We start from the raw sequence: 27945 nt of genomic DNA on the forward strand, positions 1-27945 counted from the left end.
CTGTTTTGTTGGTAATTGAGACAATTTTGTTTTCTTTTTTTTAGATAAAGTATGTTGGTCGGAAAAGTATTCATAAAAACTTGTTGTATTGCTAAGTACGAAGGGCATTCAATAGGTAATCTTGCCGATAAATGCTAATCTTCCTTTTGTTCGGGGCGTTGACCATCTGTATCCTGCTCTTTTCGGAAGGAATTTGTTTGAGTTGCCGCCCAGACATTCTTTTGTTTCGGTAGTGCCGATATCATGAACTACATGGACGTTTCCCTTTTGAAAAGAGCATAAGATAAATGGTGTGCTAAACTGCTTTCTTTTCTCTTCTTTTTTTAGAAAAGTAGAGAAAAATAATGAGGGATGATGGGGAGGGAAAAAGTTCAAAAGTGCACCGCGATCAGCTCAAAGTACTAAAAAGACATTACAAGCTTTTTGTTTTTCTGAAAATACAATCGATCGATGAAACCAAGGAGATATCATTCTATCTAGAGTGATATCGTCTTGATGAAACAAATAAGACGAAAATCGTGAATAAACGCGTAGGTTATTACGTGACGATCTTCCAGAAATGATTTTAGCTTATCTTTCAAAACAACGATATGGATCAAATCACGTGATCAAAACAAATCACGTGATCAGAACAAATCACGTGATCAGGCCTAGTGTGCGCGCGCGTACGTGCACGTCACAAAATTTATCCTCCCCGTCTGACTCCAACGAAAAATTCGGGTAAAGTTGAAATGATTTCCTATTTTAGGGATTTTTCTCCACGTAGCTGTGTATTTTTTTCATTTGATTGTCGAAATAGGTTTATAAAGGAAATAGTGGGAAAGGTTTTAGTACATAACAATTACGAAAAAGCTGAAAAACTTCATCGAATTAAACCAAACAAATCTCGGCTTCTGTAGAAGCCCGTCGTAGCTAAGTGAACGACTCGCTGGGCTTCTGTGGAAGCCCGTCGCACGCAAAGGGTTAAATACCTTGACACCTAACGAATCCAACCTTTAACTTAGGGAAGATATGTCATGAATGCACAATCATTAAATATGGCTGGAAAGAGTATATTTTCCTAAATTTGATACCTGAATGTCCATATTTATGCTGTAAGGATTAAGCCTGAGTCATGTGAGTCATATCGATTATTTTGAAAACCAGTGTTAGACAGCTTTAATCATGTTAATTCGATCGAACACCTTTGAGTTCTCAACACTAAGTGTCTACCGAGGAGACTACTAGGGCGTGAAACAGGCCCAAAACGAACAACAACAACAACATCGAACATCGATGCATCGAATTTTGAATAGGGTGTCTGAAGCCACACTGAAAAGTGTCAGCATAAAACAGGCTAATTTAGGGGAAAATATGGCACATTTTTTCGGGGAAGTTCAGGCTACTAGAAAAATGTGATCTGAATTGATTATTAACTTGTGTTTGGCATGTATGGAAAGAGAAAATTCAGGGGCTTCTTTTGACAGTAAGGACAAGTTTATATGATCATTTTAAATAAGGATTTAGAGATAAATTGCAAACCCTTATTTTTGTGTGTGTTGAGTTTGCCATTTCTCCATGCGTTTTCTATGGGAAAATGAAATTTCTGTTTTGCACAATTTTTTTCACTTTGTCGCAATTTTTCATTGTGATCTGGTTTCCAAATCTTTATAAAAATCATACCATCAGATAGAGCATAAAAAATCCTATTGGACTCTTTATGGACAAGTTTTTGGCATTAATAATAAATTTATAACAGCTCTCGGAAGCTAAAAATTTGGATTTGTGTGTGTCCATTTCTTAATTACACAGTCTATGACTATGGCAGAGAAATGCTGAAAATTTACCTAATTTCATTCTTCTTTTTTGCAGCCAATAATTTGATTTTTTTCAAAAATGTTACATTTCTGTCAGTCTGAAGGTCATTTCTCTTCAAATTCACAAAGAAAATGTGATATTTTCTTGAAATAGGAAAAATTATTTTTTTCTCCAGACACCCTATTTTGAAAGCGGGGAAAATTCAGTCAATTTTTTTTGCTCCGGCCGTGGATGCGCTATGCATGCACTGCATGCAAGCACTGACGGTATACGCAGGCCGGGTGAGCGTTGCACAAGCAGATGACAGAGCAAAGTTCGTTTGTATTTTCCACTTGTTCACTGCAACCTAGCCTGGAGGCTTCTGGGGAGTAAAAGTCATCTACTATATACGTAGGCTTACTCCCCGTGAAGCCTGGGCCGGGAGATCATTCCTCTCTGTAGAGGCTAGGATTTCCCACGGTTAAAGTAGATCTAAATCACAGATTGTATAAATCGTTTTGAGCCCAAACTAACGTTAATGGGCCAAAACAATATTCCCCCCCCCCCCCCCGAATTTGATATTTTTTATTAATTTTTTTCAATAAATAGTAAGAAATTTAAAGAAATTTAAGAGCACGAGAGTTCACTTACCCAGTCTGTTTTGGTCGCCATCTTGATGTCTTTGTTATCGATACCTAGATACCACACGCGTGTATAGCTGCCAACTTAGATTTAAAAAATACTTGCATTGGCCGAAAATATTATGAATCGTAAAATACTTGCATCGGTCGATAAATATCATAAACATTGCTTTATGATATTTATCGACTGATGCAAGTATTTTATGCGTGTGGTATCTAGGTATCGATAACAAAGACTTCAAGATGGCGACCAAAACAGACTGGGTAGCCTATAAAGTGAAGTTAGTGATGTATTGTATCGTACTTTGCAATGTACAAGAAAGGTAGTGCTGTGTGTGTGTGTGTGTAACACTGTGAGGTGAGTGTAATGTCGGAACCTATAGATGAATTGATCAAGAACAGCAGATTTCTGTATACCGGTAATCTCTTTTGATACTTTAAAATCTTTAACTTAATTTTTGTTTCTTGGTTACTCAAATATGCATGTAAATGTGAGGATTTAGGAAGTGAGTGTGATTTTTTTTTTTTTTTGTGATAAGTCCAAAGTTGGGGGTGCAGTTAATCCACGGGTGCGGTTTATAGTCCATTACTTACGATAGGTCTACAGTCCACCGACTAATTTGGTAGGCAGGTCTGGTGTGGAGTATGTACAGCGCCATTTTAAAATATTCTAAAAAGTTACCAAGTGCAGCTAAAAAAAAATGCTTGGATAATCAGTAGTTATTTATTTGCAGGGATGTAGATCTAAATTTTGACTTGCTTTAGAGTCCAGACCTGTAGGTAAGGCACAACTTCAAATGAATGAATCCAGAGATGCCAATGCAAAATCCTTCATGAGTTAGCTAGCTTATGGTTTATACCTCAAGTGATGTTCGTGTAGGCTCCACTCCACTTCACTACCCCAACACTACGCTCCACCTACCCGAACTTCCAGGTGGTGAACTCGCTCTGATACTCTGAGTGATAAAGGTGGGATTTTATGGGGGGAAATATAAAACTCGTGCACCAACACGATTTTGAAAAGAATAAAAAACTTCCTACTTTTTATTTTAATTTCACTCCATATCCATCCTCTGGTTAGTCTCAAAATTGGTGATTTAGAGCCAGTATCGGGTTCCTCACACGTGTTAATTCACTGCCGATTCCGAAACAACGCAAATCGCGCATTCGCGGAAACCGCAGATTTCAAAAATGCGAAACGATCCCAATCTATAAAGGCTAGAGTGTAAGTTTTAGTAGAGAGTGAAAATAATTCGGGTGATTTCAATTTCAGTGTTCTGTGTTGGTGTTGAGAGCATGAAAAGGCCGTTGAATCAAGCTCCAACACCGAGCTGGGTTCAGAAGAACGATACCCAATCACATTTTTGATAGCTCATGACGTCCTGTCCTCTCCCAAATATTAGTTGAAATCTCCCTGGTTGGGTTGCCAACAATTTTTTCTTTTTACTTATGAAGGAATATTCAATGCTAAAAGATAACATATTCAAATAACATGCAAAGCAATTCAAGTAAATTAATGCTTTGTAAATGCATTTTGAAATCATAATTAAAAAATTATGACAAAGATAATGACAAGGTTAAGAAGAAGTCTGATGATTAGCAAATGTCTTATCGTCAATACTTTCTCATTTTCTGCCACTTGGCGCAAGCTTTTTTTTGACACCCTTACAAAAATGTTCTGTGTTCGCTACAGTCTGGAACAGGGCGGTACAAAGTCCTTATGCAGAAATGGGGCTACAACATAGTTGGGGACACTGCTTGCGAGTGTGGGAAGGATCAGACAATGCAACACCTTCTGGTCTGCCCCCTCCTACCAGAGCCGTGCACTGCCAAATATCTGGAGTCCTTTAACCCCAAAGCCAGATCTTGTACCCTCCACTGGACGGTCTTGTGTAGTGACCCGACAAGAAGAGAACAAAAAAATCTAGCTACCAGTTACAAGGATTTTATCCTATTTTGTAGGCTTTTGAGGGGAAAAGGATACTTAATAGGATTTTCCTTTAGAAATTAGAATTTTTGAAACTTGTTAGGATAATGACTTTGAATATTATTTCATAAGTATATTTAAAATAAAAATAGGATTTTAGGCCTGAAAAAAGGGATAAAAAGAAATAAAGAATATGATTTTTTCACAATTAAGTTTGGCAGCTCTGTTTAAGAAAGTTCATTCACTTGTCATCGGTCTATCTCTAGAAATCAAACGAGTGGAGAATGGTGGAGATATCTTACAGAAGGAAAACAGCGGAGACAGCGGTGGAGAAAGAGGGAAGATAAATCCATTAGTGATTGATGTCAGCTCAACAACACCAATTAAACTCTGTGTCAAAATTCTTATTCCTGTCAAAGAACATCCAAAGGTTGGTCCTTCAAAGCATTCGTCTTTTTATAATCAGAAACACAATCAATTTTGTTTTTATTGAAAGCTCGAGGGGTAATAATTCAACATGGTTGTATGTCTCCTGTGAATATGGAAAAAGTAAAAAAACAACAACAAAAACAACGAAACAATGTATGAATAGGGCTACACGATTATAACAATTTTGTGACAATTAATAGAAATTTCAATGAATAGACATTGTTGTATCCGTGATATATCACCTTACACAATATTTTTGACGATTGAGATTTAATATGTTTCAGACAAGTAATTCAAAATGCTTTACACCAATTTTTATCCCTATTATCATATGATTATCCCAATACCCCTTACTGGGGGTTCTAGGGACAGAGTCATGAAATTTTATCCCAAACAAACTGTTTTGATCTGTTGTTAACTGAAAAAAAAAGTGACATGAACTTTGCTTTAAATTGAGAATTATTCATGTGGATGATTGCAGTTTACAACTGGAGATAAGTATGTAATATCATACAGTCCTAGTAATGAATCTATTAGTCCTTTTATCACAAGAAAATATTACCGGTATATTAAATTATTACTGAATAGACCAATTCATATCTTACTGATATATTCTTTCTAAAGTCATATTGTGATCTTGTTTGTGTTGTTCATACTAAACAATTGCGGTAATCATAAATTTAGCATATGGTGTTTGTGTTTTGTCAGTTTAATTTTGTAGGTAAATTACTTGGACCAAGAGGGAACTCATTGAAGAGATTACAGGAGATCACAGGAACAAAGATTGCCATCTTAGGCAAAGGATCTATGAGAGATAAACAAAAGGTAAGAGGAATAAAAAATTGAAAAATCTGAAAAAAAGAGAAGAATAATAAGGTGCTGTGGATGAATGGATAAGAACCACAAGGTCCGAGGTTCAAATCCATCCATCCTTTGGCAAGGCATTTATGTACCCTTGCTACTTTCCACCTACATGTAGGTGTGGCAAATGGGTACCTTGCTAGGAAGGTAGTCGTTGAACGATTGATCAGGGTAGGTATGATATAGCCAGGGTAAAAGTCTTCAGTGCTTTAATAGAAACATTGTATTAAGTGCGATATTTATTATTGTTATTAATGATAAGAAATTATTATTAAAGGTCAAGTCCACCCCAGAAAAATTTGACTTGAATAAATAGAGAAAAATTGAACTAGCATAACACTGAAAATTTCATCAATATCGGATGTAAAATAAGAAAGTTATGACATTTTAAAATTGCGCTTATATTTCACAAAACAGTAATATGCACAATTCAGTGACATGCAAATGAGACAGACAATGATGTCCTTCACTCACTATTTTTTTCTGTTTTTTTATTATTTGAATTACCAGTATACAATATAGTATTACAATATTTCATTTTTTACAGATTTGACAATAAGGACCAACTTGACTGAAGCATATAGTATCAAACAATGCTAATTCCACATGTTCAGGGAGGAATTAATCGTTGCTTCACCTGACAATGAGGAGAAAATTAGAATATTTCATATAATAAAGTACAAAAGAAATAGTGAGTGGATGACATCATCAGTCTCCTCATTTGCATACCGACCAGGATAAGCATATAACTGTTCGTGAAATTAAGCGAAACTTTGAAAAATTCATACATTTCTTATTTTACATCCGATTTTGATGAAATTTTCAGTGTTATGCTTGTTGGATTTTTCTATTTTTATTCAAATCAACTTTTTGTTGGGGTGGACTTGTCCTTTAAGAAAAATATAGACCTACATGTACATGTACTTGTGCGATATGTTTACGTTGGCAATAAAAAAGAAGGTATAATCAATAAACAGGATTGTCCACGAATGCTGTGGATAAATGATGTACATGTACTTGACTTGATTGGAGGTTGTTAATGATTCATTTTTTAACACTCTTTGTAGGGCAATCTAGGTACTGCATGATTATGAGGGCCTATATTTCTTTAAAAAAAAAAAAAATTTGTGCTTACAGTTCGAAATTCAAAATTACCACGGATGGCAGCCTGTACATTGACCTACATGTACTAATGTGATATCATGTTTACTTTGGCCATCGTTTTATAATCGGTATCTATCAAAATTCTTACAGAGGTCTCAACCAATTAGAAATGCACTTTTTCACATCCATTCTCTTCAGTTTAAAGGCGTTGGTTAACATTGATTTGACTTTAAATAATCTGAGTTGCAAGGTCCCACTTGTCACCTGTGTGTTAAATTATCACCCGTATCAGACATCTGAGCTGGTCATTTACAAAACCGTATTGCCCTACATTTTCTGAATATCGGGAAGGGTAGGTATATTGTTTGTATTTTCCTCGGTCTCAATGCGCGTATTTACTTTGCATGCAGAGACGACGCAAAATATACCTTTGTATTTTCCCTGGTCTCACATCCGGCCATTTGTGGATGCGTATAAAGAGATACGCTTCATAAGGATCCGCGCACCAACAATATACGTCATAATAAAGACAACGCTGGATCCGAGCACTTGCAAGTACGTCATAATGGTAAAGTGCAGAGCCTAGACCGATATTAACATGACACAATAGAACTCTATTTTTAAAAGAAATATCCCCATTATCATGATTTTTGCTCTAGATATCTGATTTGGATGATAATAAAAATATTGACTAGCTCTTCTTTCGGGGAACATCAAATATATTGCCCTTAAATGACCCATATTGCCCTCGTCTAAAGACTCGGGCCAATATGATTCTTTTGCTGGCAATATATTTGATGTTCCCCTCAAGGCCAGTCAATATTATATAAGTGTAGATATCTTGAGAGTGCCAGCATGAATTGTTTTGTTATCCATAAGAATTATTACGACATGAATCAAAGTTTAGTATTCTTATGCCCCTGCAGACGAAGTCCGGAGGGGGCATTAAGCGTTGCCCCTGTCCGTCCGTCCCCGCACTTTGTTTCCGTGTAATAACTCGAAAAATATTTAATGGATTAAAAAAGATTTTGGTGTGTAGGTAGATGACACCAAAATACAGGCTAAGTTTGAATTCGAAGTCTGCAGGTCAAAGGTCACAGCTCATTAAATATGCGAGTTGGTTTCCGCATGATAACTTACAAAATATTAAACAGATTTAAAAAAAATTTGGGTGTGTAGGTAGATGACACCAAAATACAGACTAAGTTCGAATTCGGAGTCCGCAGGTCAAAGCTCATTATATATGCAAGTTGGTTCAACGGTCTGGTTTCTGCACGATATATTGAATGAATTTCTGATCGCGTTAAGTGGGGGCGTCAAATTTCTCGTCTTAAATGAGACCTTTCTATTGTTAGCCTAAAGCCTTTTAAAGTGATTGGTTAACATTGGTTTGACTTTTAAAAAATCTGAGCTAGAAGGTCACACTTGTCACCTGTGTCTGTGATATGTTACAAAAATGAAGCCCAGAAAAAATTGCGTTCGAAAATAATTATTTAGTGCTTCAAAAATTGAAATATAAAGTGACCGAAATCACTATCTTAATTTCATCCCATACACTTATGTGTACTATTTAGGCGTCTATAAGACGCCTATTTACAAAATCGGGGTTTGCCTTGTAGTTTTAGCTTTTCATTCTCAATAATGGTTGTTTTCAGGGTTTATTAGTTCTAATACATGCACTTGTACACATGTTTCATCTTGGTTTGAGAATTTTTTAAATCGGCTGCTCACAAAGTTAAACAATACCTTTAATAGATGTTTGGGTGTTTTCACAAAGATGACTACAAATAACAGTTATGCCTGATATTGGTTTAATAGATCATGCTCATGGACCAAGCTCTACTGAGAATTCATCAATGATATTATTGAGCCAGGGTAGGAAATATTTCATTTGTTAGGGGCTTTTATTTTTCTTCATCCTGGGTTAGTTACTGAATTCTTAAAAATTTTTGAATATTTTTTTGCCATATCTTTGGGGCAATTTTAGAAACGATGATCACCCTGAAACATGTCGTGATGAGGGTTAAATTGCCTGTTGCTCTCATGTATCAACTATGCTGGATAATAAACACTGTAAATTGCATCTACTAATTGCTACTTATGCATTGATTATTGTAAAACATCTCTTTGATTTGTGTAGGAAGATAAACTAAGAGAAGAAAACAATCAGAAATATGCACATCTCAATGAAGATCTTCACGTCCAGATTGATTTGATTGGATCACCTCATGAAGCCTATTATAGATTAGCACACAGTATTGCAGAAGTACAGAAATATCTTGTTCCAGTAAGTACCTCATCCCTATTCATGTATTACAGGTAGTTTGTTATTAATTTGCATTGAATTTATTCATGGAAACATGTTTTTGAGCAACTGTGGGTCTGACATGCACTTTATGTGCGTATTTAAGAACCACATTTTACGGATTCACAAATTAATTTTGTCCCTGTTTTTCTCCCTCTTCCTCTTCCTCTCCTCTTCCCTGCATCATCATTCTTTTCTTTGCCTTCATCTTTTCTTCCTATTCCTCTCACTCTTTCTCTTTACCTCCATGTCCCTCTACGTCTTTCTTAAAATTCTTCCTTTTTTCTTCCCCGGTCTATTTCTCTTTCTTACATGTACTCTTCTCATCCCTCTTTCCCTCTCATCTTGTTCTTCTCAATTTGATTCTTCTCCTTCTCTTTCTTCTTTGCTACTTTCGCTTTCTTTGTCTTCCTCTTCTTTGTCTTTTCCTCCGGGCCTTGGAATTTGAACTCTAAGAAATGGATATCGACCCTTCATGATATTAATGATGATGACGATGATTATTATGGATACGTTCATTTTTATTATTATTAAAATAATCATTATTATAATATCTGTTTGATGGAAGGATCCCAATGACACCATTCGTCAAGAGCAGCTGAGAGAACTTGCCGTGATCAGTGGATCATTCACAGGTCCTCCTCCCAATGCACCTGGCTCTAGAGTTAGACCAAGAGGACCAGGACCAGGTTGGGGTGGTTGCCCTCCACCAATGAGAGGACCTCATCCACATGTTGGACCCATGCACAGTCCAGCCAGGTGAATACATAATAATTAGTGTGTGGGACCACATAAAACACTTTTGCTTTAAGATAAAAAGGCAATCTAATTATTATATTGAATTGTGGAAAAATCTGTCTTAAAAAGACAAATTGCTATGTCGACCCATCACCATTTCTGCACTTCATGACACTCCTTCCAGTGGCTCACTTTATTCATCATCCCAGTTTAGCTTCTGTATGAGCTGCCAAAGGGATTACTCCATCAAGTATTAAGTATCAAGTACATGTATGCCGATCTCAAACAATAGAGGTTCCATTTAAAGCACATTTGATGCTCAATTCATTAACAAATGTCGGGGGATAATCACTGATGAATCTCTTGATACCACATAAATGTGTTTGACTTTCAATTCAACTTGCAGAAGATATATAATACATATCATCGTGTAGGTGAAGAAATGCCCTTAGCACCACATTTACGGGCATTACATGTGCGCAGTAACGCCCATGGTAGCGCGCATTAGGGCATTGTGTGAGGGCATTTCTGCACCGATGGGGTGAGCAGTAGTATGGTGCTAAGGGCGTTACTGCACCGACACGACGATGGTCTCCGAAATTGCTTTATCTTTGGGATTATTTGAAATATAAAAGGTTGACTTTATGCAGCATTGACTATACAGAGTAAACAAATTTTGAAATTTTCAGGTTTCTATATTTCTAGCTGACTTAAAACTAGAATTCAGAATACAGACCAGAGGCTCTAATTTAAAATGTACATGTATCTCAATTCAACAAAGAGCACTGGGCAGGGAAATATTACAGGTGGGTTGCGGGTGACACCCCCAAAATGCCTAAAAGAGCCCCTGAAATCCCCCATTAGCTCCACTGTTAAGGCCTATCTAATTTTTCAGATTTAGGCAATCGGATTGTGAAAAATAGCCCCTGAAAAAAAAAAATGATATTTTGTTTGGCACTCAGTAACACATATCTTTCTTTTCTTTATATTCTGAAGAGCATACAGAGATGTGCTATATAAAAACTGTCTTATTATTATCATTTTTGTTATAATTATTACAGTCCGACCTCTCTTATCTAGATACATTGGGACCAGCACCAATCCGGATCTGGTAGATCCAATACTAAATACACGCAGCTGCCTCCCAAATGGTAGCTACAGATAATCTATTGTAGTGGGCGTACACAGTGCTGTTAATGCAAATTATAGGCGGATGTTTTATGGAAATGAAATCGATTGGTTGCAAAAACTCTGGGATAATTTACCTGCTGAAATGATTGAAGAATACATCAAGCATACTTTAAAAGAAAGAGAATGACTCGATGAAACTAAATTTGAAAATTGGATCATTGCAGCTTCGCAAAGTCAGCCATTGTTATACTGACTGTAGGCTCAAACATGATAGATGGCGCTGTTCGTAATGCAAGACGAGGCCTTAGCGAGACCTGTGTTGCTGCTTCCCCCCAAAAAAAATTAAAAAAATATTTAAAAAATTGCACTTTGCCCTGATTTCCTGTAAAATTATCCTGTCTAATTTCTTTTGGTAAATCAGGTAAGATATTTTCATAAAAAGTAATATGGTTGTAAGTAGACTTTTGGAAATTATGTTATCAAAGTGAGTTTGCGTAAGAATTTTGAGTTTATATTGAAATCTCATTTCCAACGTACTAGATTGATTAAAAAAAAATCTTGGAAAGTGTATGTCCGGATAATAGAAAGATCTGGGTAAGGTGAGGCTGGATAAGAGAGGATGGACTGTATTATTTTTGTTGTAATTATTATCATCATAATCATCATCTTCGTCATCATTATTGGTATATTATTAATATATTCCAATTTTCATGTTTTGTTTTGTCAGAATGGGTAGCCCACCAGGCAGAGGTATGCCTAGAGGTGGAGGCATGACCCCCAGGGGGGCACCAACAAGAGGTAACTCAAGAGGATTAGCAAGAGGGGGATTTAGAGGAGGAGCTAGTGGACATAGAATGAGTGTGCCTCAGTACGGATCATCGCCGGTTGAAGGAGGTGATAACTATGTGAGTATTCATCTTACTCTCATCTACTAGGGGTTTTCATCAGGTTATATGTTAACTGTCAGACAAGATAACAATAGTTGTATCAAGTAATTTTTTTAGTCTTCAAGCAAATTATTTGCAATTCAATAACAAGCAGCTATTACACGCTGCATTTCGTATGTACATGGTATGGCTGTTCATAATATGTCTGTAAAGCGCTTAGAGACGTCGTTCCGATGTATTAAGCGCTATATAAATGCGAAATATTATTATTATTCATTGGGTGATTTCAAGTATGGTGATGAAATCTGGTGTTGGTGTTGTGACAACACCAGCCACAATACCGTAATTGATATCAGGGGAGCATTTCATGAAAGGACTTGTCAGATGTTTTATCCGACAGTAACCATAGTAACTGTGCTCCTCGGCCAATCAGAATCAAGGAAAACTGTCCTACAAAACTGTTGATGAAACGCTCCCCAGGCTGGTGTTGGGAGTGACCTCAGAAAATACGACGTACTTCTGGCAGTTCATGTTGAACGCTGAAGTCTGACCAATTAAATTCTATTAGAAGTTAGAACATGGAATGAGCTTCCCAGCTTTGCACATTTAATTCAGAATATTTAATTTTGAATTAATTCAGCAGTATATCAGAGGGTCGGTATTTTTTTTTCTTTGGGGGGGGGGGGGCGCTGTACTTCTAGCCATGTCACATGCCGCCCTATTAGTTGTAAAATAGGTCCTTTTTTTGCAAAATATATATTTATGTTAAAGGCTCTTGGGATTTAAAGTAGAACTATATTGAAAATCGTAAAAATGGAGAATCATATATCAAATTAAAGGAGAAAATAAGGAGAACACGATGGTGTAAATCATTTATCATGGAGACCGATGGAACTCAGTTAATTGATAGTTTAAAGTTCTCTCTCTGAATGCTTCAAACACGCAGAATTACGTCCGCGAAATTGGGGATTTTTTATGACGTCACTTTCTGTACGAGAGGCGTGATTGGCTCTCCAACGTGAAGCTCCACTTGCATGCAAAGCCTGTTGCGAGGGTACGTTTTCTTTACATTGTCACTGAATACTTCGATCCCGAAATGAAAGAAAACCCAGAATTTTATCTAGATTTGGATTTTCAAATGGATAATTATGAAGATGAAGAGAATGATGATGAAATTTCTAGCTCTAGAAAAACAAAGTGACGTGGATAGAGGTATACATTAGGGGGATTACGCCGGTGATTATGAGTCGGACAATTCAACTTGCATGCCGATTCGCTACCAACACATGCAGCTGATAGCTGCACCGTGGGTCAAATCCATGAAAATGAATTCCATCACGACCACATCCAGACAGAGTCTCTTTCTTCTATCAACAACATAATGAGAATGACAATAATGATATAACTGTACTTACAAACAAGTGAATATATCCGAACCTAGGCTGAAGGTAAATCAACTCAAGGAATAACAGCAGACGATATGCACCGACGATGAATTTCACGTGGCTTGGAGATTGTCACTCGTTCTGTTAGATAAAATTTCTATCTCATTATTTTGACTAAATTACGAAACTCGGAGAATTAGTATTCTACATAAAAATTAAGTAACACCTGGTACTATATTTTTTTGAATTACGATGAAACCTTTTTGAAGCAAAGAAAATGAGGTGAATTAAAATTAGATATAAAAGATCATCCGCCTAGCTCGCATTCGATTGTAAACAATCAGCAAGGCGAGCACATAGAGTTGGATAAAGCTACGCTTTATCCAACTCTATGGGCGAGCAAGCCACTGAACTGAAAATACGTATTTTCAGTTCAGTGGAGCAAGCTGGCCATGTGCTTTTGATTGTTTGTTTACAATCGCATGCGGCTAAGTGGATGATCCTTTATATCTTATTTTAATTTACCTCAATTTCTTTGCTTCAAAAATATTTTATCGTAATTCAAAAAATAGTACCAGGTGTTACTTAATTTTTATGTAGAATACTAATTCTCCGAGTTTCGTAATTTAGTCAAAATAATGAGATATACATTTTATCTATAAACAGAACGAGTGACAATCTATTCCAGCCACGTGAAATTCATCGTCGGTGCATATCGTCTGCTGCTATTCCTTGAGTTGATTTACCTTCAGCCTAGGTTCGGATATATTCACTTATTTGTAAGTACAGTTATTTTATTATTTTCCTTCTCATTATGTTGTTGATAGAGGAAAGAGACTCTGTCTGGATGTGGTCATGCTGCATGGAATTCATTTTCATGGATTTGACCCGCGGTGCAGCTAGCAGCTGCATGCGTTGGTAGCGAATCGGCTTGCAAGTTGAATTGTCCTACTCATCATCACCAGCGTAATTCCCTTAATTTACCACCATCCACGTCACTTTGTTTTTCTAGAGTTAGAAACTTTATCATCATTCTCTTCATCTGCATAATCATCAATTTGAAAATCCAAATCTAGATAAACTTCTGGGTTTTCTTTCATTTCATGATCGAAGTATTCAGTGTCAGTGTGGAGAAAACGTACCCTCGCATCAGGTTTTGCATGCAAGTGGAGCTTGACGTGGGAGAGCCAATCACGCCTCTCGTACAGACAGTGACGTCATCAAATTCGAGCCAATTCAGAGACCGATGCGAGGCATATTTCGGAGAGGCATTTTAGCGCTTTTTAATTCGCGATTTCCACCTTATGTATTATTTTCGTTATTTTTGAATGACCTAATGGTAATCCTCACATCATTACCTCTCCACTGATATATAATAAGGCCATATTCATAATCAATATATTTCTCCTTTAAGAAGATGCTGCTAGATGGTTCTCATATACTTGCCTCCATCTTCATTGCAAAGATCATCAACATTATGTGCGTGCAGCCGTCAATTATCAGCTAGTTGTGCAGCACATGCACACAAGCACAGAACACATGCTGCGCTGCTTTTTGCTACATTGGCACTGGTCCAAACAGCTGCTGACATGTTACAAAGCAGAAGAAGATGTAGTCAACGTGCTAAGATCTACGAACAGCAATCGAAGCATATGCGAACGGAGAATCGTCAAAATTCAGGCATTCACAACATGGCGTCTGCATATTAAGCGTCAAACGTTGGTGTCATTGGGCAGCTAGCGCAGTCCGCAGCGCGTAGGTATGTCCAACAGGGCCCTCTTGCATCCCAGGAACATATACCTTCAAGGTCGCCGTCGGAAAAGCGGCGCCTAAAGTCTCGCTCTGCTATGCAGGCGTCGCTTTTTTCCGACAGCAACGGCGCCGATGTTGTAAACATTGAAATCTTTAAATCTTTTCAATATCAGCACTGCTGCTATATTGAATTGCGTAATGCAGGTGAGACTGCCAGAGGCGCTCCACTTGTTTGTAATCTATATTGTTATGGGGTGCAGTTATTTATGTTTTTAGTAGTCAAATTTTAAGAAGGATTCTCAATTCTATGTCAAATCATTAGACACAAAAATCATTCATCTGTTTCATTTAACAACCCAAATTCATTATGTTTTGTTATTTTTTTTGCAGTAAGATAGAAGCTATTACTAATATACATTTTATTATTTAAAAGCTCAATTCATTGTATTTTTTTTTGCAGTATGATAGAAGCTATGACCAATCATACGCTCAAGGCTATGAGGACACAAATACGTAAGTTATCATTATGTTAACGCAACAATCCTCCCCTTCTGAAGTGATTTAAGGCATGGGTATGCTTTATCACATATATTCTATTTCACCACGAGCCACTTTATTGCATTGTGATAGTGTGTGTCAGCTTCAGGAACATTTGATGATCTTTATTTTATTTCCGGGTGATTTAATATTAACAATTTTTTTTATCATATTTTTTTTTACAGAGAGTAGTATGATGAAAGGATTTGTGCAAGATGAGATGGTTATTGAGTGATGTGTATACTGTGTATTGTTTGCATGGTATATATATTTTTTGTATTGAGTTGGATCATGTAAGAAGCAGATTATGTTGATTATCATATAGTTCTCATTATCTCCTGTCTGTCTTGTCAGGCTATTCGTACACATAGTCAATGAACATTTACTCAATGGGAACTGTGTTATCTAATCTCCAGATTTGATTGTTTATAGAAGTGTTTCAATCTATTGACACTGTTGTATAACTGGACTGAATTGGATTGGATTGAAGTATATTGGATTGGAATTGATTTGATGTCCGTCTGATTATGTGATCCTGGCATTCTAAGATTGTTCACTGACTTTGATAAATATGGTATTCCTGCATTCAACCTTTCATCTTTGTGTTCCAAGCATGGGAAATATAGATCGAAGTCTCAATAATGTAGTGTCCTCATGCTGTGTACAGTCACGCCGGCGAACGTGACTCCATATCATCAAAACCTATTATCATCAACATGTGGAGCGTTGTGGCCCAGTGGATTAGTCTCTGGAAATTGAAACAGAGGGTCGTGGGTTCAAATCCCAGCCATGGCGTAGTTTTCTTCAGCAAGAAATTACCCACATTGTGCTGCACTCAACCCAGGTGAGGTGAGTGGGTACCCGGCAGGAATTTATTCCTTGAAATGCCGAGCGCTGGAAGCTAGCTGCTTGAGCTACAGCGGGGTTAATAATATTCAAGTCCTTTGGAAGCGCATAGAGACGTTATTCATAATGTGTTATGTGCTATACAAGAACTGACTATTATTATTATTATCAATTGATTTTGAATTAATATCTTGTAAAGTCCTGAAAAGGATTGTCATTAATCCTACTTCACTTTTATCTTGGATTTGAAAAGGGCTCTATACTCTTTGTTTTCTATCATGTACTGTATGTATTAGAAGGACTGAAGGGTTTCTTCAAGATTTTTTTCCAGAGGATTCCGGCAAGAGTCAATCGATCGAGTTGTGTGTTCCATTTGGATACAGGTTACTGGTCAAAAATAAATTTGTCAATCCCAACTCTTGGAAGATAAAATCTGAAAAGCATTTGCTTTGAATAATCATTAATTGTTCTGGTAATTGAATTACATTTTAGGTAAAGACCTTTCTGGTAGTATTCTTGTGCTATTGGTGCTCTCTCATTGTCTGTATGATAATCATATTTTATAGAGGGCCAATAAAAGAAATTCCTTTGTCTGACACGGCGAGAACATTCTCCTGGTTACATACATGTATGTGTCAATGAATGTGGTCAAGCTCATCCGATGGCTGTGGGTATTTTAGATTGCTCTCGACGCCACAGGATATTAGCTTTAGATGAGTCATATATAAGCATGCCATGGTAGATGTAGTATGAAATGAGAATCATGGTTTATGTTTTTATTGATTTGGATGGTGAAGGTGAAGGGCAAAACCTCAGACGTGCTCAGAACCTTGGAATTACATCACTATATAGCAGTCCACAAATACACTTTTCTCATGGGCAAAATTTTCTTTAACCCTGTGCCGTAAGTGGGGCTTAATGGCAAGATAGCCCTGGGGTAGTTTAGTTCACTTTCTTTTTTCAGAACGTTTTTGCAAAGTCGGCTAACCGCACCTAGAGTACGAGACTACCGGTCTCTGCGAAATGGGTTAGCCTGGCAAATGCAGAAAACAGAAGCGTGGCTATAAAGCCAAGGATGTGCTCCAAGTATGCCCTAGGGGCAATATATCCACATAAGTGCTCTTGTTGAATCAGAGATAAGCACTCATGAATAGCTACCCCTAGTCCGAGACTTTATGTGAAAATAACAAGTACTTCCTTACCCGGGATAGACTAGAATTTTGTCTGTGCGAACAGGACAAAATTTAGTATTGGGTTAAGGACAGTCCAGGGTTAAGAATCTGTCATGAGAAGAGGCTCTAATTGGTCTCAAACATCCCTCATGTGGCAAGACTGATAAAGAAGAGAATCTTTGTTCATCATATGCTGCCATTGTTGGTCTTGAAGGATCTGTTTCATGCAGACTACTTGAATCTAAAGGTGTATTCATATTGTGTGTCAGTTACCTTACAGAGATGATGTAGAAAAATAATATTTTTGTTTCAATTTTTTGAAATGTTTATTTTTCCTAGATTCCAAAGCATTGTTTTGCATTCATTTAGGTCACGTTTGACACCAATGGGACACATCTCTTTTCTACTGCATCTTCCTTTATTTCTCCTATTTCAATTATCTCTCGTTTTGCAGTGATGCCTGATCTTTCTTTCTTTAAAATACAGCACTCTTTGAATTTAAATTGAAAATCAACTTTCTTCTTTTTAAAGCCATAAATTGTAAACACCATAATTTATTTTCTTCTCAACAAATGGTTTAAGTATGATGTTTAAAGTATTAAATTATTCATTATGACCATGAAAACAAATATTGAAATGGGTAATAAACATACTATAATCCAAGCCTTATTACATTGCATATGATTTCACTTCCATAAAACATGTATCAATGGCTAAACATAAAGCAAGTTCTTAACAGAAGCCTTCAGTTGAATATCAAGTTTTACTAATTGTATCTAATCTTAACATATCACATAAATTACATGATGAAATAATCTTGTTTTTATTTGCCTGCCTTATCAATTTTTTTAAAACAATTTATATATATTTGGGATTAAAACTAATATCTTAATGATTCCAGTAAGTTTTCCTGTTGGTTTGAGAAGATAACTAACACACTAACTATAAAATAATATCAAATATTTCACAGAATTATTGACTGGAAACCTCCACACATCATTAACACATGTCAGCCCTTGAAATTGTAATCGCTTCATTTATTTGAAAAAAAAGTTAACAGTAAATGATAATGTTTCAAATTGACAGTAATTACATGTAAACAGTAGGAAAGTGACATCAGAAAGTATACTTATATAAATTGATTAAATGTAATGAATTGTTTCATGTTATTAATCATTCTTATGAAGATCATGTTCCATTGATAAACTCAGGTTACTTGAGAATAGATTTTTTCTCTCTCTTGGAGTCTTTTGTGGCTTCATTTAAGTTTGAATTTGAAAAACATTTCTGTTCTTTTTTTTTTTATAGTTACACCTTTATGAGCTCACTTCATCTGCACATGTAAAGTGAAAAAGTCCAATCTTTTTTTGTGTTGAAGATGTCTGATTATATTATTCTACAACTAACTAATTCTATTAATTTACTATTTAAGATAAATTATGTAAATCTAAACTATATTATTATTATTTCATAAAAATGTAAGCGAAACATATCGTAGATGTTGTTTATGGTTTTACAAAAATGATTTAAAGCTTTTAACTAATTTGATTTTTTCTTCTGTTAATATGAAGTGAGGTAAATCAATTTATCATAAAATGGTAAGTTTGATGATATACATGTAAACATATGAAATTATTGATCAATTAATTTCTTATAATTCATGTTTTCTAAACTATTTAACCTAAAATATATTATGTAATAATAAATATATTGGATTTATATGTGTTTGATTTATTTTGAATAACATGCTTATGATATAAATAAATGTAAAATATAAAGATGAACTTAAATATGAATATAAATGATTATGATCACAAAACTTAAAAATTGATAGAAATCTAGCTACTAGTATACATGTAAATCTGATATTGATCTGTAAATAATAGTTATAAAGAATACATGTATAAACATAATTTTATCTATATGTAAAATAATATTCCCTTTATAAAATCCTTTAATATGAAATTAGAAGAATACTACTACTAAAATCTTAGAATGGTAAATAAAGTTAAATCTAAATATTAGGATAAAATCTAAAGATTAGGATTAAATTTTGTCCTTAGTTGCCCTCTCCTCTACTTCTCCCTATATACACAGCGGTGGAGCTACAAGTGTTCAAGAATTCAGCGCTACAGGCGAAGGGTATTCAGAACAAAGCTATGGTATGTCACTCCAGAACTGGACCCATACAGCGATACCCCGCCCCTCTAACCTAACCCTAAACATCCTCTCTGATTCATTGTATTGTTTTGTTTTCTAACACGTTCACTCCCATAAAGCAATGTGTTCTCAGCTTTGTTCATTTGTCATTTGTTTAATAACCCATAGAGGTACATAGCTTTACAAAAGTTTTAATGATTTCACTCTTCAAATTGGCAATTCACCTGGCTATATAGTTTGAAAAGAAAAAAAAATCAAATTTGGATTTTACACAATTCAAAATGGAGAAAACATTGCCAATTTGCATTTTAAACAGTGGATTCATTGTTTTCATGATGTTCCTAATTGGTTATTACATACGTCATAAGGTAAAAGTATATTTATTTAAAGTGAAATGAGAAGAATTTCAATTTTACTCATATTGATACTCCATATGAAATTTAGAGCAATCAGGAGACGAATTAAAGTAAGCTAAAGTGTTTCCTAACACTGTACCTCAATGGGTTATACCTCTGCTACCTGTCATACCTTGCATACATATTAACAATCCTTCAAAATGGTTCTAACAATTTTAATATTAAGTTTTAAATTCATTTAAACCTAGGAATGAAAATATATAAACTTTATTATCATCAGATTATGTTTAAAAGATAAAATACTGATATGTAAATAGTTGAAAATAAAAATCGTAAATAAATGTAACATATAGGGTTAATCATTTTATTTTGATATTCTGAGGAAGCCTGCATTGGTCAAAGTAATCATTTTGACAAGACTACTTTTTTTTTTTTTTTTTTTTTATAAATGTGCTCCAAGGTGAAACAAACCCTCTTATGTGTACTAGTGGTTCAATTCTTGCTTGAACTTGAGATATCTCATGAAGAACACAACTGAAATGCTTTCATTTCATCATAAAGAAAGTTTTCAGGAAGTCCAAGAAAGTCTCAACTTTTTATGATGAAATCTGTGACTTTGACCAATGCTGGCTTTCAATAGAAATAAGACTGATAATATATAATATAAATAACATGAAAATCTGCATCATCAAGGAATTTCCTTCCCTAATAAAAACCCATAAAACTGCTTAGTCTTTAAGAAAATAGAAAACTAAAACTGAATAGGTTATTCATTGAAGGAAAAAAATCTAATTTATATAAAAATATGCTAAGTATTAAATTAAATCTAAACACAATTCATAACTAAATTCTATAAATGCAAGCTAGCTTAAAAGAAGTTCTTGTTTCTTTATTTCTTTCTCTTTCTCTCCTTTCTCTGATTTATTTGGAATGAGATATTCCCCAGTCTCTCCAAATATTATCTTTTCTTGCTGTCTCTTAACCGTGTGCGACTCCATGTAATGTCATGTTTGTATTCAGTGTTGGTCTTGTAGAGAAGGCTCGTTTAACCCCTCTGCTGCCTGAAACTATTCTTGGCTGCATCTATTCATCAGCTGATGTAGAACCTTGAGAGTCAACTTATTAAACAGCCTTGGTTGACCAACGCAACTCAGAGGACACAGTCAGGGAATTTACAAAACAGCACAGGAATCTTTCTCTTCCAGACAGCAAGTCTTGTAACAATGGAATCCACTATGGATTGTATATGTATTACATTGCCTTGTCCTGTAACAACGCTATTTTGTGAGAATATCATGAAAAGCATTCAGAGTACAGTAGCATTCCCACATGTGCTCAAGGGTTACATGTATGTGACTGGGCTGATTCATATATTGTTCGTTGGTCTGCATACAGGAAGATTCCCTATCATGTTTTGTAAAGTCTCATCTCAGTGGCATACACAGTACAGTAGTAACGTTCCAATTCATTTTTTAGCAATTCTATGTTTGATCTTAGATGATGAAGCAATATGACCTATTTTATTTATTTTCCTCAATTTTCATATTTGTGGAACATTTGTTTAATTATAATTTATTTTCATTTTATTTTTCTCAATCTAGTTGTTTTTTTCCATGTTGTGATAGTGAATTACAACGAACGGTACCAGAGAGAATGTGTTAATTATAACCCCAAGTTCTGTGATTATTTGACATGTAGGATGCAAATGTAAGATTAAAATTAATTTTGATATCAGATGCATTCTTGTATCAGGAGAACTCAAGTGGGAACAGGGTTGTGATTTTTATATTCTCTGTCATTTTCATTCGTTAAATTGTTTTCATGCTTAGGTTAGGGGTTTGTTCTGAATTATATTGTTAATAAAACTTGAGTTTATTGAAAAGGAAAAAGTGTATTTGCTGATAAATTGAAAAAATTGAGAAATTTTAATATAGAATGTTTGATAATCTCTTGAAGAATCGCCTTTTTTCCCTTGCTTTCTTTCCTTTCAGGAGGGGCTTCAGAGACTGAGTCAACGTGGTCAAGCGAGGGCACACAAATGCGACTCAAGTACCCATCAGCTATGCACCAAAAAGAGACAATACGCACACACCCATACAACCGGTACTAACTTCATGTTTTCTCTCTCCAACAACCGGAAACGTATGCAACTCGTGTCAACCCCCGAAGATTGCGGGATTTTGTTTGAAAGAAAACGTATGGTTCCTGAACGTATGGTGTGCATCATGAAAGTCCTTTGGTCAAAACACTTTATAGGATACCAAAGCCAACGCCAGGTTTGGGGGATTAGATGCGTGAGAAATAACAGTATTTTATGGAGCTCTTACCAGATGTATTACACTTGCCACAATGGAATGCATGTTCCCATTTCACATTGTTAATTTCAGCTCCCATCTCCCGTGTTTGTCTATTTATTTTGTCCCCTCCTTTCGTTTTCCTCCTAGAATGTAGTGTTCATGTCTAGTGTCTGTCTTGAAAAGAGCACAAATGATTTGTAGTCCCAATTCTTTAACAAAGAATGTGAAGAGGGGGGGGGGGGGGGGGTTGTGAGAGAGAGAGAAAGAGAGGGAGTGAAAGAAAAAGTGAAAATGAGAGAGAGAGAGAGAACGGTGAAAGAGAAATAGAAAGAAAGATGATGAGAGAGAGATGGCGATATTCTACGTTGAAATTTAGGATACTATTTTTTTTTTATTGACAGTTTTCTTCCAACACATCTTATTCTTCCATCAGAAAAGTGTTTATTGGGTTTGTCTACAGTATAGGTTGCTACATTCTCCAGCATGGTGGAAATTTGTGATATGAACATGTATGATAAAGCCTGGCTCACTCATTTGTGTTTAATGGGCTTGCGTTCTCCTATGGATGGCCTGAATGCAGACAAATCACAGTCAAACAAGGTCAATACACAACTAATGCAGATGTGTTCTACCTGTAGCTCGTTGGTTAAAACAATTTTACAAACGTGTGTAGCTGAAAGCAACCAAATTTCATATGAGCAAAGACAAGTGAAAATGAGCAAATGGGAGTGAGGATAAGCAAGAGCGAGCAACAGCCACGGAGGTAGGCCTAAACGCAAATTTAGTGCTTGATTTACCTCGAATTACCTCGCTTTAGCTCGCATCACGTCACTTTACCACGTGCAATTTTGTAAAAGCTCCAACGAGCTTGTAAGCAGAAATGTGATTGCAACTGAATATTTTGCTGTGTAGTATGCTGCGTTGGCTGTGTATTGCTCTTTCCGGCTAATGCAACAATACGCAGCTTAAAACACTAAGGTGTGAGCTAGGCTTATAAGAGACAACCCCCTTCTCTCATTCTTTCTCCTGTTGCTCTCTTTCTCTCTCCCTCCCTCTGTCACTATATCTCCTTATACCCCTTTTCTAGATATCTTTTTCTAAATCCTTTTTTTATTTTTATGTGTTTTGTATCCATTTGTATTTTTGCTTGTTGTCGTCTTCTTCGCCTCACTTTACCATCAGTTTGGGTGAATAATGGGTTCCATGATACTTGCTCCGGCGACAATTGCTCTGCTCTAAATTCCACACAGTAATCAAATGACCAACTTCAACCCTGGGTTTAACACTATACCCTACCCTAAACCTATACATAAATCCCAATTGCAACCCTAACCCTACATCTTGGACAAAATTAAGCCCGGAGCAATTGTCGCAGGAGCAAATGTTGTGTCGACAAACGAACAATTTTATCAAAGGGACCCGAGAAAAAAAAATTGTGTTTTATATTTTCATCCCCTCCTAAACTTACATGTTGCAGAATTCACGCACCAGTCATTTGGCAGTGAAACTGACCCCACAGATATAGCTATATGGTATCTTTGTATGTGAGGGGTTGGTTTCACTGAGGCTTTGAAAAATCCACTAGAATGTTAAGATACGTGAAATACAAATCAGGGGAAGGAAGTCTTGTCAAAAAAATGTTTTTAAAAATATCTGTCCTGTAAGCCATTCCATGTTTTCTTCAACCAGATATACTATGCCAATTATAAGTGGGCTTTTCTGTGATTTAGAAAGTCTATGTTTGTGTTCGATGTCGTGCCTGTTGCACTCATCTCATATGGGTCAGTTTTATTAAGAAATCCAATATGTTACATACAATATTATTCAGTGTTTAATGTTACCTGCATCTTGAAAAGTAACATGGAAATAAATGTAATAATTAGAGCCCTGTTTTTAAAGAGACAAAATTCATCTAACCAATATCAAATATGGAAAGCAGTTGTATGGAAAGCAATTGTCAATTAATGTTGAATTTAGATTTACATGTAGATGATGTCACCACTCGCGATGGAATGCGCTATCAGTCAACATTGTTGATCAGTAACCAACAAATTGGCACAAATTTACAAGGTAGTTTTGAAACCATGGTTTATGCATATTTCATACATCGATTATGCTTAACTCAGTGTACATCTATTTATTAAGAAAGCATCCCTCGGATAGGACGTTAAATGGAGGCTTCGTCTAGAGGAGAGTCGCCACCTTTGCACGTTAAGAACCCACTGCACTATTCGTATAAGAGTAGGGGGAAACCCCGGTGTAGTGGTCCACCGGCACTCCACCAAATCAGTTATATCGGGAGGAGAGACCTGCAGGTCACAGTGATTCAGTTTGCTTTTCGCCTCCCAGGCACAGGTTACGGAAAACAAATAATAATAGTGAATGTACGCTTTTTCACATCACGTGAAAAGATGCTTAATACTAGGCCCTTTTTTTTTTAAGTTATACCGAGTCAAGAGCTGCGTGTTAACAAATTTCTATATAAGCATTTGGCTCATTCATGCAGTAACAAATCAACTTTCTCAGTATATGTGCTGAATTAAGCAGACATCAACTTTCTCAGTATATGTGCTGAATTTAGCAGACATCAATTTTCTCAGTATATGTGCTGAATTAAGCAGAATTAATGCATGAAAAATGCATAATATTTGCAGTAAACTAAGGTTTCATGAAAAATATGTAAAAATCAATTTTAATGGTCATGTCATTGTAGATTTAGATCTGGTACCTTACATAAACCTAACTCTGAATCACCCTGAAGGTTTCCAACACAGATTACCACATGTGGGACGGTGTGTTTTAATTGCTTGGAAAAAGACAAATGGCGGGAACGTCGTTCTTATTTTGCGACAGTAATTTCTCAGCAATTGGACAGTTTCTTGCAGAATCCTTTGACACATATATTTCATTCATACATAGACACTTGGGTGATTATTTCATCAGATTCTCTACAAACTCATTTATCGTTAACCACAAGTGGCATATATCTTTAACCATGAATTCAAAACTACCTTGATATATTTGGGCTGAGTTGTCACAACTATTCATTCCTTGGTTGCAACCTATTGGATCTGTCTTGATTCTTTGGGTGACAGGACTGGTTTCTCCTTTCTGTATACAAAAAAGTGATTAATGGTTCCTTGGAACAAGGCTACACTGAGACTTGACTTTTCTATTTATATGAATGTCAATAGACTGGATGCATGAATTATTTACACAAACATTAAACAAGTAGAAATATGCAATTTCATAATTTTACAATACAAATATTCATAATTTGTATTATTCACTTTATGAATGTGCAAGATTTTATGAAATGGGATTAGAGTTGGATGAACATCAAACAAAGACCCTCTTTGTCTTCAAAGCCATGGAAGTTCTGACCCGAGTTCCCTTAGAGAGAACTGTTGTTGGTTATCATTCGGGAGCTTTTGCAATTGCGACGGAGACAGATTCTACAACATAGAAAATCTATTGTCAATAGCCCTTAATGACAAAGCAGTATTTGTTAAAAAAAAAAAAACTGCAGTTTCATCCTGGACTCTGGACCAACGACATATTTTCAAGTTTTCTTCATCTGAGAATCTTAGACCGATTAGCTGTCCCGATCCACCAATTAAAGGCTTGTGATTTGACAGGCATTTTCAATAGATTTACTATGTTGGAGAATCATCACCATTACAAAAACTTGCTATTGTACTTGTACTTCACAGATTTTATGAAAGGTTAGTAGAAAGAAAATGCCATAACTATCGCGAAGAAAGAGTCTATTTTTCTACTTTTTGTTGAATGTTGCCCCCAATCTTGTTGGGCAGTCTTGTGTCTAAATGTGTTGTTCATTGATGTGAAAGAGCATTTTCCATGTTTATTTTTGTACAGAAATCAAAACCAAAAATATTCTCAATATGAGCATAGTCACTGCCACTTGTTCTTAGCCTTAAAGGCAACATGTTTTCTCCCCAGTTTCTTTTCTTTGCCTTCAAAGGGTTTTCTTCATTTAATTAACAAGGGTTGCAATCAAAGTTAAGAATCAAAGTGAGATGAAATGCCTTTGTAGGATAAGAATTTGTTTGCTCAGTACTTTAGAAATGAGAGAAGTGTTTCAGGTTTACTTCCAGCTGTAACATGTTTCGGCATTGATTAATATTAAAAATAAAATCAGAGAAGAATGAGAAATAAAAAAAGGGTTTTCCTACGTGATATTCTGTGAAAAACAAATATGCAGGTAAGCTTGGAGATTTCTGCAAAATGACTTTCTTCCATGTAAAATTTAATTCTTCAATCTTCTTGATAATAAGTCCTGCTATTGATAATGAACAGTTTATACTTTTGGGTCTACAGAGTGATCTGAGTTTTGACATGATGTTAATTTTATTCTAAATACAACTTGGCTTCTTATGAATAAAATAGGAATGTGTGTAATTGCTGATGGTAGTAAAAAATCCAATATTGTTTGTGGCACTGTTGTTTAAACATGTAAAAATGTAATAGAAACTAACATAATATTTGACAAAGCAGTAGGCTGAACTGATATATTGATCATGCATGATGATGACATAATGATTAAGCTAAAGCAGTAGATATATATTCTTTATTATATAATTGCATAAGATCATTTAAAACAAAAAAATATATATATAAGAAATGTTTGTTTATTAAACGTAGATGGCTACTCATATGCTTCCGTGTAAATCACCTGCTTATTAATCACATGATATAAAGTAACGGGATAAGTGTTTAATGTGTCTATTTCATGTAGTTTTCTTACAACAATTTAATGTTTGTTTATAAATCACCTTCATGCCTACCATACTAATCTTCATTGAAAGCATTTAAACAAATTTTTGCATGCACGCAACTCGTAGCAAGAAAATATGCTAATCAGTAAGTAATCAGATGTAGTAAGTAAGAATAATGTTAATATAAAAATGTAAAGTGTGGTTTTATGTTTATTGCAAAAAAAAAAAATCAGATATCATAATGAAGTATCGCGTGTATCTCTAAAGATCAATAGTTTGATGTGTTTTGTGGAAGATTATATATGTTTGGTAAAGGATCAACGATGACCATTGTTTTATAGCACTGTAGAGTAATTTCATTTAATAATCATTAAACAAGTGTGTTGGATTGCTTAGTAAATAATCTTGCATCTTATATCAATTAATCTTATCTTTACAAGCGCTTTATAGACAAAGAACTTTGGTTCTGAAATAATTGTTAAGAAATCTTGTTTTCTTATGCTTTATATACATGTAGAAATTTTAAAAAATTGTGCTTATTATCAATCGATTTGAATTTAATTTTAAAAAGAAAAAAGAAGTGTGGTTCATTGAATAGATTGCATGTGACTTAATATATATTTGAGAAGCATAGGACCGAGATCATAAAGGTGATTTTGATACCGTGGTTTCAAATCAAGGTTTATGTAGATTGTTTGAATTGATTAGGCTTAATTCAACGTCCAGTTATGAATGCATGCTTTTATCACTATGCGCTAAATGTACTCTGGTAACTAAGGTTACATAATTAATGAGTTCACCGTTTGTTTTTGAGTAATTTACATTAATAGCGGACTCATTAATTCAGTTACCTTAGTAACAAGCGTCAATTTAGCTCCCTTTCGCAAAAGCATGCAATCAGT

At 35.4% G+C, this 27945-nt stretch overlaps 1 protein-coding gene across 2 annotated transcripts; it reads left to right on the forward strand.

The window, feature by feature from the left end:
* Window positions 1-966: 966 nt before the first annotated feature.
* LOC129280845 (KH domain-containing, RNA-binding, signal transduction-associated protein 2-like) lies at window positions 967-26488 on the forward strand. Of its 2 annotated transcripts, XM_064112514.1 has the most exons (9): window positions 967-1145; window positions 2638-4774; window positions 5482-5598; window positions 8879-9025; window positions 9612-9802; window positions 11640-11817; window positions 15397-15449; window positions 19589-19653; window positions 21999-26488. In XM_064112514.1, exons 2-9 carry the CDS (start codon window positions 4538-4540, stop codon window positions 22115-22117), a joined length of 1107 nt encoding a protein of 368 aa, XP_063968584.1. In that variant the 5' UTR covers window positions 967-1145; window positions 2638-4537; the 3' UTR covers window positions 22118-26488. The 2 variants fall into 2 exon arrangements, with proteins under 2 accessions (XP_063968584.1, XP_063968585.1); XM_064112515.1 differs by lacking the exon at window positions 967-1145 and having other exon boundaries at window positions 2585-4774.
* Window positions 26489-27945: the final 1457 nt, after the last annotated feature.

Source organism: Lytechinus pictus, chromosome 17, assembly GCF_037042905.1.
Source record: "Lytechinus pictus isolate F3 Inbred chromosome 17, Lp3.0, whole genome shotgun sequence".
NCBI classification, from domain to species: domain Eukaryota; kingdom Metazoa; phylum Echinodermata; class Echinoidea; order Temnopleuroida; family Toxopneustidae; genus Lytechinus; species Lytechinus pictus.

Coding starts and splice junctions, on each gene's coding strand:
- LOC129280845 (XM_064112514.1), top strand. CDS start 4,538: ATGATTTTTTCACAATTAAGTTTGGCAGCTCTGTTTAAGAAAGTTCAT. Junction 9,026..9,611: donor TACAGAAATATCTTGTTCCA/GTAAGTACCTCA, acceptor GTTTGATGGAAG/GATCCCAATGACACCATTCG. Junction 19,654..21,998: donor GTATTCAGAACAAAGCTATG/GTATGTCACTCC, acceptor CTTTCCTTTCAG/GAGGGGCTTCAGAGACTGAG.